This window comes from Sphaeramia orbicularis, chromosome 1 (assembly GCF_902148855.1).
Source record: "Sphaeramia orbicularis chromosome 1, fSphaOr1.1, whole genome shotgun sequence".
NCBI lineage: Eukaryota > Metazoa > Chordata > Actinopteri > Kurtiformes > Apogonidae > Sphaeramia > Sphaeramia orbicularis.
The window spans coordinates 20,584,887-20,603,569 of NC_043957.1; the positions used below are offsets into that span (position 1 = coordinate 20,584,887).

Sequence of the window (18,683 nt, forward strand, 5' to 3'; positions counted from 1 at the left end):
GGGGGTTTTTTTCAAAATACAACTTGGTTAAATTATTTAACATTTTAGCAATAATTGCGATAATAATGATAACCGTGATAATTTTGGACACAGTAAACGTGATACGAATTTTTCATATCGTTACATCTCTAGTGATACTTTATATAATATTATATATTATATTGAGAATCACTCCTAAGTCAGTGAACTGTGCCAAGTATTGTTCCATTCTCCAAACCCACATGCTCTATTCCATCGAGGTCAAAAGTAAATGTTTCAGCAGATAATGAAACACATCCAGGGCATGACATGATGAAACCAGCATGAATTCAGTTTTGTTATTTTTTCTTGTTAACAATAAATAAAACAAAACAAAAAAATCATTTGCATTTGTTTTTGTCTGTCTGAAGCAGTCACACACTTTCAAACACAAGATTTTTCCACAAAAATTTCATGATAATATTTGTGTAAAGTTTAAGGGTGTCCCAAAACTTTTTTTTCACTTCTGTAGTTTCTATTCATACTATTTCTGTGTATTTCTGTGTATCCTAAACGATGGAATGATCTGCCTCTCCTTAACAGACAGGCCTCCTGTCTGTCTGTTTTTAAATCCCTTCTTGAAACCCATCTTTTCTCCTTGGCTTTTGAAACCATGTGAGATGTCGGAATGTATTATTTGTTATTCTACTGTTTTATTTGATATTGGTTCATTGGTTTTATTTTTTGTTGTTTTTAAATTGTACAGCTTTTTATGTTTTTTTAATCTATTGTTGTATTTTGATTTTTTATTTATTCTTCTGTATGGCACTTTGGTCCACTGTGGTTGCTTTAAAGTGCTTTACCAATAAAGTTGGATTGGATTCTTATACTTTTTTGGGAGTTAAGTTATATCAGGGTTATGGCCTAAATTCCCTTACACATGTTGCTCTTACCTTCTATTCTTTACTATTGCACTGCTCTTAGTGTGACTCTTACATCTGTTTCTTACTTTTACTTTTTCTGCAGTTATTTTTATAGTTTTTTACTGCAGTAGTGCAAAAAAAAAATCTAAACAATAGGATTTGTTGTTTTTATACTGAACAGAACATATACAAAACACACATACAACAAAACCAAAAAAAAAAAAGGTTTCTTACTTTTTTTAACCCTCCGGTATCCCGTCCAGCAAGGCCCTTACTAAGCACCAAGTGTGCCATTTTGGCACACTTGTGGAATAATGTCAAAAATTTTTTCATACAGTTTGTTTTTAATTCTTTTACACTTTTTTCTATTTCATCAACTTGAGCCGTAAATAAAAATACCAAATACTCAATAATTTTCACATTTTTTAACCCTTTAAATGCTGTGTTTGTAATGTAAACAAACCATTCTTTTGGATGCAAAAAACACAAAAAATTAATTTTTTTCAATATACTACATAAAAAGTGGATCACATATTATTTGATTTTTTCATCCTGGCATATGTCAATGATTAACTCCAACATTGGTTATTTGCATTATTATTTTTGGCGCTACGTCAAATGTTCAAAAATACTAGCACCTGTCCCCAAGTGTGCCAAAAATGCACACCTATAAATTAAATTATTAAATATTATATATTGATTTATTTTTCTGCTCTAATTTGATTTTATTTTTGTAAATCAAGGTCAGCCCTAATCATACATATCAAATGGAAGAAATAGTGCGTTTTAGGCACACTTGGGAGACAGATGCTAGTCTTGTAATTTTCTTTTGTTTACAATGTGCAAATTTTAGTTGGTGGCCAGAATTTAAAAGATCATGCAAAAATAAACAACTTTTGAATTCTAACTTTATTTAAATTGTGAAAAATAATATGAGGTTTTTTAACACGAAGTGCAAAGTGTGCCTAAAAGGCACACCCGGATACTGGAGGGTTAATGTAGAGATTGTGCTTTTTGTACTTTTGTGCTTTTAATATTCTTCTTGCTTTTGCTGCTGTCGTTGTTTTTTGCTGCATTGATATGATGTGACATTCTGACCCAACATGACCTGTGAATTTTTTCATCTACCACTCCCTGAATCAGAGGTTTGGATGACATTTTTGTTATTACAGAGAGAGATTACAGTAATAAAGGTACGACTGGAAGTACATGCATTCAAATGTGAACGGTACCAAACCCTATTGTTAGGAAAGTCTGGCATTTGAAGACTTGTTGTATTTAACACATACAAAGTGACTCACCATGTGTAGGCTGCGACAGTCAACTAGAGCCGTGAGCTGGTGAAGTCCAACCTCAGTGGAATTCAGCACATACTGGATTTGCTCGAGACTCCCCTGCACACATCAAGCAAAACGTTACACATGCGTGCACACATTTATATCCACACGACAAAATAAAACATGTGAGGACGCATTCATCTCGCTTCTACTGATGCGAATCCACTCACTCATCCCTGAAAATACAGACTCACACATCACTGCATTCTCACATAGCACACACACACAAACACACACCTTGGTGTTGGGTTCGTCACGTGTTGCTGATCTCAGTAGCTCTGCCACATCATCCTGCATCTCCACCAAGGCTTTGTGGCTCCCTGACAGCCTCTACAGAAGAGACACCATCATGAACAAATGGACATACGACTGTGGATGGACGATATTCTGATTATTCCATCACACTTTAACCTCCTAAGACCCAGCTATGGGTTTTCTGTCCACATTTGTGGAAAAGATGTTCACAACTTTATACAAAAAAAAAGAAAAGAAAACTGTCCACCACAAAGGACATTCCATAAAAATTTTAAAAACTGCATCTGAAAAAACTGTTGCATCTTGATGTTTCCAATATAGGCACTTATTTAATAAAAAACAAAAAAAGCTGGTACTTTGCTGACATTTCCTGGCTTTTAAGAGGTTAACCCAGTGTTTTTCAACCTTGGGGTTGGGACCCCATGTGGAATTCAAATGAGGTCGCCTGAAATTTCTAATAATTGATAGAAATAAAAATAAAACCTTACTAATTAAAAAATATGTGGTGAGTTGAGAGAGACAATCCCAATACATAAAGGACATGACAAACTGTGAAGCTGAAACTGAAGCACTGTGGTACTGTTTATCTTTAAATGTTCATTGTGGTCGGTTTCAGATGCTGTAGCTCTTTCATAATTCATAGTTTGAGTTATTGTTTGTTCAGCATTAATTGTCAGCCTTGTAAACACAAACTGGACTGACTGTACATATCCTGACCAAGGAAAATAAAATTCTCACTTTGTGCAGTAATCTACACCTGGCTTTTCTGTCTCTGTCCATAATAATATACATTATATAGCCTAAATTTTTGTCTAAAATTAACATTTATTTACAACATAGTATAGAAAACTATTACATGATCAAAATCAAATTAATTTTAGCAAAAAAAAAAAAAAAGTCTCTGTTTTGAATGTCTGGGGTCGCCAGAAATTTCTGATGTTAAAATGGGGTCATGAGCCAAAAAAGGATGGGAACCACTGCTTTAACCCTTAACCTCTGAAGATCCAGCTATGGTTTTTTTTGTTCATGTTTGTGGACAAGAGTTCCACACCTTTATCTTAAAAAAAACAAACAAACAAACAAAAAGCCACTGCAAAGGACATTCAGAGAAAAAAAAATGAAAATGTATCTGGAAAAATGCATCAGTGTCATGCTGTTTTCAGTCTAGACAATTTTTTCACTAAAAACAAATTCAGAAATATATATTCTCCTGTGTCTCAGGAGGTTAAAGACCTAAACAGTCTCCAGCAACCAAAAGCATCTACTGATCTAAAATGTGTAATAACCTCTAAACCACTAATCCTATCAATACTATTAAACATTTCAGATAAAATACAGTTTGTCATCATTTCATGGTCATCAAATATGACCCATTTGGACATTCAGAGGCTACGTAGTGAACATGGAAGCAATGTCATTGATTCATGCAGCTTGACCAGCCACTCTTTTTTATCTTCATTTAATAATATATTTTGATGAAATTTTTGCTTTTTACAGCTTTCTCTACTTTGATAAAATAACCTTTGGATTTACTCTGATCTACAAGGTAAAATACATTTCTTAAAATACATGTTTTGCACAGAAAAATGCACAATGCTGAGTATAATATCATAATAAACTGTGATAAGTCACTTAGAAAAGGTTAAATGTCTAAAAAAAATTGATTTGGAAAAAAAAATACACAAATAGTTGTAGATCTTAAAGAGTTATGGGTTAAATAAACTGTATTTAGAAGGAGCACTGTGGTTAAAATCATCAAGGACAAATCAATATTAACTCAATATTACCTGCTGGAAGGGGTTGTTTGGTCCAGAGCTGCATCTCAGGTAATATTGCAGAATATCTGTGAATATACCAACATACGTATGGAAATGCTCATAATATATTCATTACACATAAACATAAGGTCTCAGAAAAAATTATTAGACCATCAAATTCATCAAAAACAATGGTTATGCAATCAAGTACTGACACCTGTGTGTATCATGTGACTAAAACAAACAGAAAAAAAAACATGCAATGCCTTAAAGTACTGTTTTTGTCAGTACAATGCCATATAGCTACTGATGTAAGAACTTAGGGATGTAACAATATGAAAATTTCATATCATGGTTATTGTGACCAAAATTATCATGGTTATCATTATTATCACGGTATTGTTGAAATGTGGTCAAAATGTTCAAAAAGTACTAATACACACACTGAAATAATTAGAAAAAAAAAACAAAAACAAAAAAAAACAAATAAAATAATAGGCACAATGTACTTTCTGTTGCAGAAACATTCAAATATTAACATGTAAACATCAAAAATACAAATATGCATTAAAGATATGTATTTATGTGTATTTTTGCACATCTTTTGTCTACTTTAGTATGTTTTTAGTGTATTTTTGCATATTTTTTTGTGTACTTTAGTGTATTTTTAGTGTATTTTTGCATATTTTTTTTTATATACTTTAGTATATTTTTGCTTATTTTAGTATACTTTAGTATTTTTTTAGTGTATTTTTGCATATTTTTTTGTATACTTTAGTGTATTTTTGCATAGTTATTGTATACTTTTCTATGTTTTTAGTGTGTTTTTCCATATTTTTGGTATATTTTAGTGTATTTTTGCATATTTTTTGTGTAGTTTAGTATATTTTTAGTGTATTTTTGCATATTTTTGTATACTTGAGTGTATTTTTAGTGTAATGGTGTGAGAAACGTTTGTATTTGTCATTATTTCTAGTTTATTCTGTTCTTATTTGACTGATTCTGATCCACTTTAGCTCATACTGGTCTAAATGTGGAACCTGAACAAACATGAGTCTAAAACAATGAATGCCATGCCAAACATATAAATGTGCATTAAAGATGGCACCTTATCGCCATTGTTGGACCGTTTTCCATATCAAGTTTGTGTTCAAAGTGCGGTAATCAAACACGGTAATCATGATAATTAGAATTTAAACGGTAATACTAACCTTCAGGGATTTTATCGCGGTTCATCATTATACCGGTAATCGTTACATCCCTATTAGAACTGAAGTGATTTTGGTTATTATCAAGAAAACGATGGAAAATGGCTAGATATCAGCTCTGAAATTAAACTCTTATGAGCTTTTTTTGTTGTTATCATTAAATTTGTCCAAACAAATGTACCTTTAGTTGTACCAGGCATTAAAATGAACAAGAAATTGAAGAAAACAAGGAGTGGTCTAATTTTTTTTTTTTTTTCCCGCGACTGTATACAGGTTTAATAAAGAAAGGCAAACAGTGCATATAAAACAGCCCTGTATGTCTCTTTGGAGTCGTGTTTGCGGCGTTACTCAGTTGTGATTGTGTTCTACTTCTCAGTGTGTGTTACAGGGGAAACATCTGTGCTCTGCAGCAGAGAGATAGAGCGGAAACAACTGACAGACAACAGAACTCATTAGACGAGTGCAAAGAGAAAAGTGAGGGAGGGAGAGGAAGAAAGGGCGCAATTGAGAGGTAAAGAGGGATATAAAAGGATGAGGAGAGGCAGCAAATCAGATAATGATCCTCAGTGAAAAAGCAAAAATGTGGTCTGAATGTTCTTTTTTTTTTTTTTTTTTTTTTTTTTTTTTACATCTGGGATAGGCACATGGTTGCTGATGCATTGCAGTCAGTAGAGGGGGATAGTAAGAGCTTTTAGGCGCCAGAGTGTCAATCAAATGCAATCCCTTTGGATACACCGCCACACACACAAATACATACACTTGTATCTTAAAATAGAAGCATCATGTCGGGGTTAGATTCAGCTGTCAGGATGGAAACTGGAGTCTATTCTGGATATTTCTGTTTATTTGTCAACGTATGGGAACACCAGCTCATATTCTCTACTGTTTGCTTTTAATTTAATTTACTCTGAGCTGTGATGTCACCCATTAGTTTGTTGACTGATGTTTTCAAGTATGAAGTTTAATTTTGTGCTTTACTGAACCAGAAGAATAGACAAATCTTTTAATTTAATTATTTAATTGAAATGACTTGTTTATTACACCAGGATTGTTTAAGTTTAAAGAGTTAGCAAAATTAAGGACATTGTTGGTTGTGTTTAGAGCGAGAAATGGATTTTTGCCTGAGATTATGTGCTTTAGTATCACAAAATGAAAAACACAGAAGGAGGTTTAATTTTAAACAGCAAAGGGTAAGGAGTAATGCAAAAGCAGATGTGTATTCCTGTTGTGGGTGTCAGAATGTGGAGTTCTTTAGCAATGGAAGAGAAGAGGTGTACAAATATTTTTCAGTTTAAGAGGTTACAGGGGCGCTGCTACCAATTGTGGGCCCAGTGAAAGGTAAATGTTGTGCATGTAGGTGGGGCTGCGGTCCACACATACAGTCAGTTACGCTAGCATGAAACGAAACTGAAACTTAACATACTTTCAACGTCCGATCCCCGACTTCCATGCCTCTCTTATACACTGGATCTTACATGAAATTCTCACAACTTCTAGCCTGTATCCACTGAAGCCCCTCCACTGGTCTATGGCCCCCCCAAAAAAATGCTGAGCCCCATGAATTTGTCATGTTTACCCCCCTTATCAGCACCCCATAGAGGTTGTATAAGGAGAGAAAATAGAGAAACTTTATAAAAGCAGGTAATGAAATAGTTTTAGATTTTGGATTTTCATTGACTGCCATGTAAACTATTTTTTACTATAAAGCTGTAATGGCAACTTATCTGATGTAAGCAGATGTCATTAGAAAGGGGCAGGAATTATACGTTTTCTTCATCCTGCTCCTTTCCAATAATTTAGATTGGAATGAATAAAAATAAATGAAAAAATAAATGAAATTATTTGTCAGTCTTTATTGTGCATGCAACACACCCAATGCTTTAAACCCATCAGTAGGTACACTCCATACACTGCAGACTGGGAGCAGTGGGCTGCCATGTCAGGTGCCCAGGGAGCAAACAGGGGGCTAAGTGCCTTGCTCAACAGCATAACAGCCAACAATTTCTTTGCTAGTGCTGGGAATTAAACAGGCGCCCCTTCAGTCATGAGCCACATCAAGGCCACAGTTTCATACAAGAGGGTGGAACTGGGTGAGAGTGACATCAACATCAACGGCACTGTTAACTAGTGTTATGTTTAACACTGTAGAGCAGTAGTTTCCAACTTTAGGGTCGGGGCCCCACATGGGGTTGCTTGGAATTCAAATGGGGTTGCCTGAAATTTCTAGTAATTGATAAAAATAAAAACTTACTAATAGAAAATATATGGTGAGTTGACAGAGACAATCCCAATACATAAAAGACATGACAAACTGTGAAGCTGAAACTGAAGGACTGTGGTACTGTTTATCTGTCAAATGTTCATTGTGGTCAGTTTCAGATGCTGCAGTTCTTTCATAATTCATAATTTGAGTTCTTGTTTGTTCAGTATTAATTGTCAGCCTTGTAAATCCAAGCTGGACTGACTGTACATATCCTGACCAAAGAAAATCAAATTCTCACTTTGTGCAGTAATCTACACCTGGCTTTTCTGCCTCCGTCCATAATAATATACATTATATAGACTAAATGTTGTCTAAAATTAACATTTATTTGCAACATAATAGAGCAAAACTATTACATGATCAAAATCAAATTAATTTTAGCAAAAAAAAAAAAAGTTTCCGTTTCGAATGTCTGGGGTCGCCAGATATTTGTGATGTTAAAATGGGGTCATGAGCCAAAAAAGGTTGGGAACCACTGCTGTAGAGTGATTTCAGCTACTTGCTCAATGTTAACACATAGTAAATGTGACAAAACCTTGACAGTCTGGGTTCTGTATCTTCTGAACCACAAATATAGTAGAGGTGTCTGTCAGGAAATAAGAACTGCAGCCAGCTGGATGCATCTAAAAGTCTGTTTTGTTGAATAAACACAACCTCAGGAAGTCTAGTTTAGCAGTGAAGTGAGCTGTTACTGGCATCAAAAGCCTAAAATCTTATGAATATAGCAAACATTTACAGGTTACAAAGCTAAAATCACAATAAATGGGTCCAGAAAGACTCCTGAAAAACAATTAGTGACCACAGGGAAGTACTTGTTCGGAGGAAGACAGAATTTTTTGTGTCCATCAGTGGTATTACAGTTTAACATGTTACACACAGGCGGAGATAGTAAGACTAATAATACACTGAAATCATTAATTTATGGGGCAGAGGCTACAGTAAGTCCAGAAGATGTTTATTCAGTCACAAAACCTTTGCCTTTCTACTTTGTAATATGGGATTTTTCTTTTTTCTGGTCTCAGTTCAAACAATCTGAGAACAAATGATTCGTTCTTGGGCCGCAGACGCCTAAAATAAAATCAAGCAGTGGCTGAGGATTGTCAGGTTGTATTTGGTGTGTAGTGTTTTGACTAATTCTGTTTTTTCATGTTTGCATACCTTGGTCGATGACGGCCTTTTCCCTGGTTACCCTGGTGATGTAGGTATCCGGAGAAACGCAGAAGTCGCTGGCTGACTGAAACAGGGTAAGTACACAGGACACATCAGGCTTCGCTAACATCCATGTTCAACACACTCACTGTAGCAGAGGAAGAGATTACATCACTGCAGAGCCGGAGAGCTCAGCCATGTTGCCATGGTTACACTTACAGCAGCGACAGCCAGCTCCAATCCGAGAGACCCCCAGCTGATGATCAGAGTCAGAACCCCCAACAGACACACGCTGAAGGACAAAAAAAAACACATATTCTGACTTCCCAACATCTGATCCACGACACAGGTCGAGTAAACACAGATCTGTTCCTGGTATTTCTACGTCCAGTCAAACACAGTGACATACCCGATCAGAGTGCCTCTAGAGTTACGTATCAGGCCAAAGAGCACCAGAAGACAAATAAGAACATCAAACAGCAGCAGGCCAAGGTACCCCAACCACCTGTAAACAAACACAAGACACCTAGTCACAAACACACTCTGCAGCAGCCAATTAATCCATTAGACTCCATCACAAAAGGGTTCAGTTAGAGCAGGGGTCTCAAACTCATTTTCTTTCAAGGGCCACATTCAGCTCGATTTGATCCCAAGTGGGCCGGACCAGTAAAATAATAACATAATAACCGACAAATAATGACACCTTCATGTTTTTGTCTTTGTTTTAGTGCAAAAAAACTCCATGAAATTATGAAAATACTTACTTTATAAACTATCCAAACAAAAAAGACATGAACAACCTGAAAAAGCCGAAATTTCTTAAGAAAAATAAGTGCAATTTTAATGATAATAATAATAATAATAATAATAATAATAATAATAATAATAATAATAATAATAATAATAATAATAGATTGGATGTATATAGTGCTTTTCTAGACACCCAAAGCGCTTTACATTATTGACCCATTATTCATTCTCTCTCACATTCACACTCTGGTGGTGGTAAACTACATTTGCAGCCACAGCTGCCCTGGGGCAGACTGACAGAGGCGTGGCTGCCAATTTGTGCCTACAGCCCCTCCGACCACCACCAAACATTCATACACCAGTGTGGGTGGCACTGGAGGCAGGGAGGGTGAAGTGTCTTGCCCAAGGACACAACGGACTGACTAGGACAGAGCGGGATTCGAACCGCCAACCCTTCGGTTATTGGACGACCCACTCTACCACCTGAACCACAGCCACCCTATCATATTTTAACAATATTATGCCTCAACTTATCACTTATAAATTTGTATTATGGATTGGATCTTCAAACAACCAAACATGGGAACACTAGCACTTTAAAGAGACAGCTGAATGTTTATTTTAATCTTTGACACATAGGCATAAATGTCATTTTGTACTGTATTGTAATGTATTGTACTGTATTGTCTGTTAAGTAGTAATGCTTATTTTAGTTCTTGACACGTACTGTTTGTAGTGTATTGAACTGTACTGTTTTGTAATGTATTGCTCTGTCTTGCTCTGTACTGCACTTATTACACTGTATTGCTTTGTATTGCACGCATCTCTGTTATTTATTAAGTGGGGACTACAAATGAAAATTAGCATTGACTCTAACTCCAGTATAGTTACATGTTTATACTGAAATGGAATGTATAAATGTGTTCATTAATGTGCACTGTCCTGCCTAAATAAAGACACATACATACAAAGACACTAAAAACTTAGTAACAGGCAGAACATTGTTAAACTTGTGCTTCATTTTCTTTACACATTCCAGGTTGTTCATATTTGTTCAGGTTATTCATATTTTATTTTTACATGATAGTTTGTAAATGTAAATATTTTCATAATTTAATGTTATTTTTTTGCACTAAAACAAGGACAAAAAATTTGAAGTTGTCATTATTTATAGGCATAATGTAATATTATTTTTTTCACATTAAACCGAGAAGAAAATATGGAGTCATTATTTTTTGTAGGTTATTCTGCCGTTATTTTACTTGAGATCATATTGGTCTGCATGTGGAAGCTTAAGTAAAGAGTTTGACAGCCTTGACAGTAGAATTTTTGCACTTTCATCCCATGGGCCGGGTTGGAACCTTTGGCGGGCCACATTTGGCCCCCGGGCCACATGTTTGAGACCCCTGAGTTAGAAGGAGTAGGGCTGAAACTGAAGACGCCTGTTTTCTGGTATTATTATCCATGTATTATCCATGTATTAGGCTTCATTTTCCTGAAACTTGACGTCCATGTTCAGAGCAATAATCGCATTTTATACTTAACCTGCAGCCTAACTCTATTTTATCAATGAAAGCACTTCTTTCCTTTCAGACACTGCTGGGTTCTAAGTCATCTTTAAAAGGCTCAAGATTTATTTTACTTTGACAAATACGTGTTTTTGTGAAATCTTGTACAACTTAAAATTTCTTTCACTTCAGAAAACATATCAGTGTGTATATCATGACTACTTCTGCACAATTATTGCACATAGTGAATTGGACCTTGGGGATCAGTAAAGTTCTTCTGTATCTGCATATTACACACATAGTAAAGTAATGTCAGAGAGCCACAGATAGGACTGAACTTCAATGTTTGTGAAGGAGATGTAATGTCTTTGACAATGAAATGAGCCAAATTAAATTTTTTTTATTTTATTTTTCTGAGTCGGATGGATGGATGGATGGATGGATGGGTTTGCAGAGAGCATTAAAGCCATGTCCACACGAAACTGCATCTTTTCCTATTCAATCTTTTTCTTTATCATTTTCCAAAAAGTGTTCCATAAACACAGTCATTTTAGGAAATATCTGCATCCACAAAAACCACTGAAAACGATGTAGTACAAAACAAATGCCAGGCCTGTATGTGGCATTGTACAACTCTTGCAAAAAATGAAGAAGAAGACACAGAGCATGCGCATCAAGCATGCTTGGTTCTCCTGGGTCTGATCCAATATTTCCTCCTGGTTGCCCCTCTCCATGGTAGATCCAAGAGCATGTAGTGAATATTGTTGCTATGGTTGTTTGTTGTAATGAAAGAGGAGCCGAAGATTTGGATTCTATATTTCTAATAAGCTCAATAGCTGCTGTAACACGAGAACTATTATTGTTATTGTCTCCGCCATTGTTGTTGTGAAGTGGCGTCTCACTTCCGGGGTGAAAGGTTAGAGGAGGTGGGGCTATGACATCATCGTTTTAGAAAAGTTGCGGTTTGGTCGTGCAGATGAAGACGCAAAACCAGCGTTTTCAAATTTATCCACTCTGGGACCCCGAATCAAAAAGTTGCGGTTTCAGTGACTGAAAACGCCGGTTTCATGTAGACGATTGGCCTATCAGATACAAAACTTTTAAGGATACAACTGAAACTGTCTTCGAATGGACAGGGACTAAGATTGGACTGTGTTTCAATGGAAAAAGGTAGTTGGATGAAATATGTGGTGAGTTTGGGACTTTTTTTTGTCCAGATGGTGCATACAAAGTACATACACATATAATCATTTTCCCATTTTCACTGAGTACAATTTGTCAACAAGTCTAGTCTCCAGTGTGATCCAGTTAAAAGGACAAAACCAGTCATTAACGATCAGCGCTGACCTGTAAAAGTCAAAGGCCTCTGTCTTGCGGGCCAAGTCCTCCAGGGAGATGTCAGTGTTGTTCCAGAAGGGAATGTCCACCATCAGCCTCACCAGCTCGTCCAGCTGTCCCTGCAGCTTCTGCACGATGGACACGTAGTCTGTCTGGTCCTTGTAGGCCTTCTCCAACTGGACCAGGTTCTCCTCCACAGTCTGGTTTAAGGCGAAGGCACTGCCTGTCACCTAGACAACCACAACAAAGAAAGATTAGTCTGAGAAAAACACTGTTAAGGAACTTAATGCATTCATTCATTCACTGGGAGAATATACGAAGGTCACTGTCTCATTTTCAATAAAGCTGGGTCAAAGGGAAATATAGTAACAATAGAAAAGATGAAAGGAAATACAGTAAAATACTAAAATCTTAAGGATAATTGCAGTCATTAACACAGAAAATAAATAAATAAGCTAAAACAACAGGATGAAGTAAAATATGGCAAAATTCAAGTTGAAAATGATGGCAGTTTCAGTCTTTCCTGGACACGTCTACACTGCAGGTGCACTGTGACTAAAGGTTCATTTTCCAGTCTCAGGTGGCACCTTCACCATAATCCTGCTACATTTAAGACTAATGAGATGATATTTGTGAAGAAAACACAGCACCCAGCCTGGCTCAGGTGACTCACCAGTTTCTCCACTCCAGACACTGTGCGGTTGGCGTGACGGAGGGAATACGCCAAGCGGTTGGCTCCATCACTAGACTCCCCGTTTCCATAAAATCCTACAGCGATGCCAGCGCTGAAAGCAGAGACAGGAAGCAGAAGGTGTTCAGAAAATTATATATTCAACCATTGGATAATGACAAATCAAGGAATTAAATTAATAGAGTGTAATGTCAGTCAGTGGGAGAAAGTTTTGGCTTCTGACAAAGAAATGCTTATTCGTCTTTTATTCTGAAAGTCCTGTAAAATACAAATCACAGAGATCAAATCCTGAGTTTTCTGTCTTTGTGTCTTACATCACTGGATTTGTGTCAGTCAAGATAGAGTATGGCAGTGGCAAAAGAACTGGCAAGATGATAATTCAAGATTGAAGATTCAAAGCATTTTATTGTCATGTGTACAGTAAAGAAACAGGTTTCCCTGTACAATGAAAATCCACACTGAATGCCAAGATAATTTAAGATGTATAAAAATGTTAAAAAATTGAATAATTTAACTAGGAAATTAAAATAAACAAAGTGGCATTTAAGAATGGCATGCAAACAAGAATGGGCATCAAAAATATAAACTACTATTACTAAATAAATATATATTTACATAAATGTGCAGTGTATGAGTAATTGTGCAAAACTGTCAGAGATGAACAGTATGATAAACGTGCAATTATTGAGATGATGTTTTTTTTTTTCTTACATAAATAAATCTAGCAGCAGTATTTGCAGGCATTTATGTATAGATAGGTTTTCCACTTAAAAAGTTCACGATAAACTAATTTTCTACAACATTTTGAAATACATACACTTACCGTTACAGAGGTATCTTTACTTTTGAACAAGTTAAAGAACCACAAGAATGTTTTATGTATTTATTGTATTTCATTTTCACTGTATTTCAATTTCATTCATTAATTTCAAATGAATTATTGTTATTAAATTGTATCTTCTTTACTTTTTTTTTTTTAATTATACTGTCTCACTGACACAGTTTATTGTATCTTCAACTTTGCTTCACTTGCTTTTCTTTTTTTATTGGGTAAACAAATACATAAAATATATGTTTTTGACAATCATCTGTAAAAACTGTCTAAAGATTAGATAAAGACTATTTTCTACAAAACACCATACATTTGAATTAAATGCAATTTCATATAACATCAGTATTTATTTTTGACCCTTAGCTCACCGATAAAATATGTTTTTCACTTTAAATGAAAGAATATGGCCACCTATAATAAAGAGTATGTGTGGGATTTACACAGTTTAGTTTTATTAAGACTCAAAAACTGATCTCACTAATGGTTTAATGAGTCTGTATGAGCCTCCATTATGGAAGATGAGGTTCAACTTTGCTTTTGTTTTCTATTATATATAACAAATAACTAAAAAAAAAAGTATTTTTGATAATCATCTGTGAATGCTAAAAGAAATATCTACAAAACACCATACATTTTAATTAAATGTAATTTCATATAACATCAGTATTTCTTTTTGACCCTTATCTTATCATTAAAATATATTTTTCACTTTAAAGGAAAGAATTTGGCCACCTATAATGAAGAGCATGTGAGGGATCTACTTTTTTTTGACCCTCGGCTCACCATTAGAATATTTTTTTCCTCTTTATAGAAAAGGACTGGGCCACCTGTAATAAAGAGCACATGAGGGATTTTCATCGTTTAGTTTTATTAGACGGCAAAACTGATCTAATTATGGCTTTAATGAGTCTTTATGAGTGTGCATTATGGAACATGGGGTTTGACATGTTGGGTGCAGTTCCTGTGTTCACCAGCAGCAGGCAACGCTGAACTCTCAGTTTTTCGCTCTGAGGGATTGGGGCAAACACAGAACTACCAGGAATGACACACACATACACAAACACAACGTCTACACAATAATTGGGTCACTAGACCGCACATAATACGATCCTTCTGCAGCTCTGCGTCCACATTCATACATCACACATGCTCCAGTATCTGAGGTACCTGACCCCCAACACCCTTTCCTCCACATTCCTGAACACCGCCCCAACCTCCACACACAGAACCATCACCAAAACAGTGTTCTTTGCACCCCGAAGTCCAGTACAAGTCTCTGAGCCCACAACCCCCCCCCCCCATTCTGTTGATTCTTTCGCTCAGCCTCAGCTCCATAAGCCCCCCCACTCAACCCCCCCCCTTCCCTTTGTGTACTGTAACACTGCATGTGCGCATGTGTGTATGACTGTACTCTCTGCATTGTTGATGTCCACGCACACAAACACCAGAAAGATTTGTGGAGGGTAATTTATAGCCGTTGTTAAGGTAATTCATTCTGGCCCATTAGATCTGGAGTAGTCTTGTTTACACACCAGCTATTGTCTAAGTGTGTGTGTGTTTCAGAGCTTTATGATGGAGTTTATATGAACATGCCACATAAAAAACACAATCATATCAGCAAATTAAACCTGCAGCACTGTCGCACATTCATGGATTCAGTCAGGGGGGTTATTGTGGGAGATATTTCCAGGTCTGGACTCTTATCAGACGTTGAAATATCACTTCCTGTGTTCATCTCTTACCACTAGAGACCATTAATTATAGTCAGGTCCATAAGCACTTGGGCAGTGACTCAAATTTTGTAGTTTTGTACCCGTTCGCCACCACAGTGGATCTGAAATAAAGCGACAGGATGGGATTGAAGTGTGGACTTTCAAGGGGTTTAACAAACTGTTTAGGATTTACAACCATTTTTATACAATATCCCACCATTTTCAGTGGCTCAAACTGACTGACTCAGCTTCATGTCCATATGTGTCCTGTTCCCTGGTTATTCTATGACAAATGAAGTTGATAAAAAAAAAAAAAAAAAAAAAGTCTGGAGCTGATTCCAGATGTTGTATTTGGTAGCTGTTGAGTGCAATTGTCAATATGAGGTCCAAAGAGGCGTTAAAGCAAGTGAAGGAGGCTGTGAATCTAGAAAACACACTTAAAAAGAAAGAATCCACTAATGAGCTGAACAAAAACCAAAGGGAATGGAAGGTAACTAAAGTGGATGATCACAGAAGTCTTCTGTTGGTTTAGAACAGGGGTCGGCAAGCTTTACAATCTAAAGAGCCATTTTGGACGTGAAAAAGAAGAAAGAAATCTGTCTGGAGCCATAAAAAAAAAAAAATCTAAACTCATCTTCGTTTTACCACGAGAAGGCTGTTCAGCAGTAGCCCATTTGTGATTAGTTTGTTATTAAACTTTGCTTTTCCATTAAAATAACGGAAAGTTTGGTGCATTTATGAGATGATACGACTATAATAAAGAAAACATTCAAGATTTTTACTGTTTTTAATGTAACGTAATGTAAATAAATGGATACAAACCTCCACTTTCATGTTAACAGCCTTACTTTGAAACAGACAAACTATGAACAAATGAAAAACAAGTATATCTTATTGAATTTGGCAAAAAAAAAGAACTATAGCATTGATATACACCTTAGTTGATATGATTAAAAAACAGATTTTGTCATTATCTCAACCAAAGTGTATGCACATTTTTGTAGAGGGACAATGTTAGAATAAATTTAGGCCTACAACAATGTTAAAAAAAAAATATTGATTCATTCAGTTGATTTCAACATGTTCCTTATGTTTTTGACAAAGCCAAAGGGAGCCATAGAGAGAGTCTAAAGAGCCACATTTAGCCCAGGAGCCATAGGCTGCAGACCCCTGATCTAGAAAAACCCTTTTATAACATCCAGCCAAGTCCAGAACACACTTGAAGAGGTTGACGCATCATTATCGTCAATAAAGAAACGCCTTTGGGAATGTAAATACAAAGGGTTAACAACAAGGCGCAAACCACTGGTAACACTCGACAACAGGAAGGATGCATTAGAATGGGACAGAAAATATCTAAAAGAGCCTGATCGGTTCTGGAGAAAGATACTCTGAATAGATCAAACCAAAATAAACTGGTACTAGAATCATGGTCGGAGAAAAGACTGAGCAGGAAAGGAACAGCTCACAACATGACGGACAGTGTTGTGGAACCGGCATCGATGGCTGCTGGTGGAACTGGGTCATCGGTCATCTCTAATCCACTCTGATGGCGTCACTGTCCACATACTTATTGCACGGACTGTGTATATTTTACATAACAGAGTAGAAAAGAAATGACAATAATGGGGCAAAAATTGCATAATAAGGTTAAAATGATGAACTCCAACAGGGTTTATTATAAGTGTGGACCTGATAAACATGGCTACGTTTGGTACATTTGATACATCAAAATGCAAGAGTTTCATTTTTTTTTTATTTCATAGGGGTACTCTTCCATTCCATCCATTTTTGGTAAAACAACAAAATTTTACATGCACCCTGATTTGATGCCTTCAAGTCACATGGGTTAATTCTCTAACAGGATTTCAGCTGAAAATGACAAAAACAGGGCAAAGATTTAACCTCCTGAGACCCAGCTATGAGCTTTTTGTTGAATTTCAGAGCTTTATTGATTAAAAGAAAAAGACTATTCACCCCAGGGACATTCACTGAAAAAAAAAAAAAAATTAAAATGCATCTGAAAAAAATCTTATGTTGTTTTTCATGCATAAAAGCAGAAATGTGTACTGTCCTAGGTCTCTGGAGATTCAAGCTAACGTCCTGTTAAGGGTCAGGAATGAAAGAACTACATACATGATACAAGAACCTACAAAGTCTGGTATGACCAAGTGGAACCTCATGGAAGGGCTTGAATCATGTTACATTTTTTGAAACTCTATTGATTTTAGAGCTGCAACAAGTACTCAAGTAATTCGAGAACAAAAAATCCTCGAATCATTTTTTTTGTCTTGAGAATTCTTTTAAGATCGTTTTCACACAAAATCCATTTAATTTTATCCATGTGAATGCCATCGTTCTGTACTCGAGTACTGTACCCGAGTCCAGTTGAGAAGGTAGTCCTGGGTCTGGACTGCTCATACCCCAGCACGGTACGTTGCCATGTGAATCTGATCCTTACCCAAGTCCAGAAGTGACCTAATCACCACTCCGACAACGGAAGTGGGTTAATCACCACAAGACCATCGACAGTGCTCCTGTTCCAGTCTCCTGAAAAACCTTTGGATCCACGTGGCACAGGTTCACCTTATCAGCTGAACCATTCTGTGATATATCAGGGACAACAAAGGTCGCGCTGCTTCTCTTTGCCTCAAACAGGCTAACAGACAGGTAAGAGTTTGTCTTCTTCTTTTTTTTTTTTTTTTTTTTGTCTTCTTCTGACTTCCGCATTTGTTGGATAGTGACAGAATTCCTTCCACACCCCCACCTACTGTTTCAGCCCTGTAACACCCATTCATACTCAGGCACAGGCCGCAGTACGTGCATGTGCACGTCCACTACGCGGTATCGGCTCGACTCAACTCGGCCTTTTTGCGTTTCCATTATGAAAAGGACCTGGAATCTGGTACCCGGTACTAGTTTTTTGGTATCACCTCTAACAAAAATTCCAAGACTGGGGAACAGATACTAAAACGTGATGTGTAAACACTGCAGACCACTGA

At 36.3% G+C, this 18,683-nt stretch overlaps 1 protein-coding gene across 5 annotated transcripts in view; it reads right to left on the reverse strand.

Moving 5' to 3' along the window:
- Nucleotides 1–18,683, reverse strand: part of LOC115414114 (protein tweety homolog 3-like) — a 71,507-nt gene that overhangs the window by 15,824 nt on the left and 37,000 nt on the right. For all 5 annotated transcript variants that reach the window (XM_030127433.1, XM_030127510.1, XM_030127585.1 and 2 more), the window contains 8 exons: nucleotides 13,120–13,231; nucleotides 12,456–12,676; nucleotides 9,260–9,355; nucleotides 9,070–9,142; nucleotides 8,860–8,935; nucleotides 4,261–4,316; nucleotides 2,456–2,548; nucleotides 2,183–2,275 (listed from right to left, as the gene is read on the reverse strand). In XM_030127433.1, coding sequence (XP_029983293.1) covers nucleotides 2,183–2,275; nucleotides 2,456–2,548; nucleotides 4,261–4,316; nucleotides 8,860–8,935; nucleotides 9,070–9,142; nucleotides 9,260–9,355; nucleotides 12,456–12,676; nucleotides 13,120–13,231 — 820 coding nt within the window. The remainder of the gene's footprint in view (nucleotides 1–2,182; nucleotides 2,276–2,455; nucleotides 2,549–4,260; nucleotides 4,317–8,859; nucleotides 8,936–9,069; nucleotides 9,143–9,259; nucleotides 9,356–12,455; nucleotides 12,677–13,119; nucleotides 13,232–18,683) is intronic.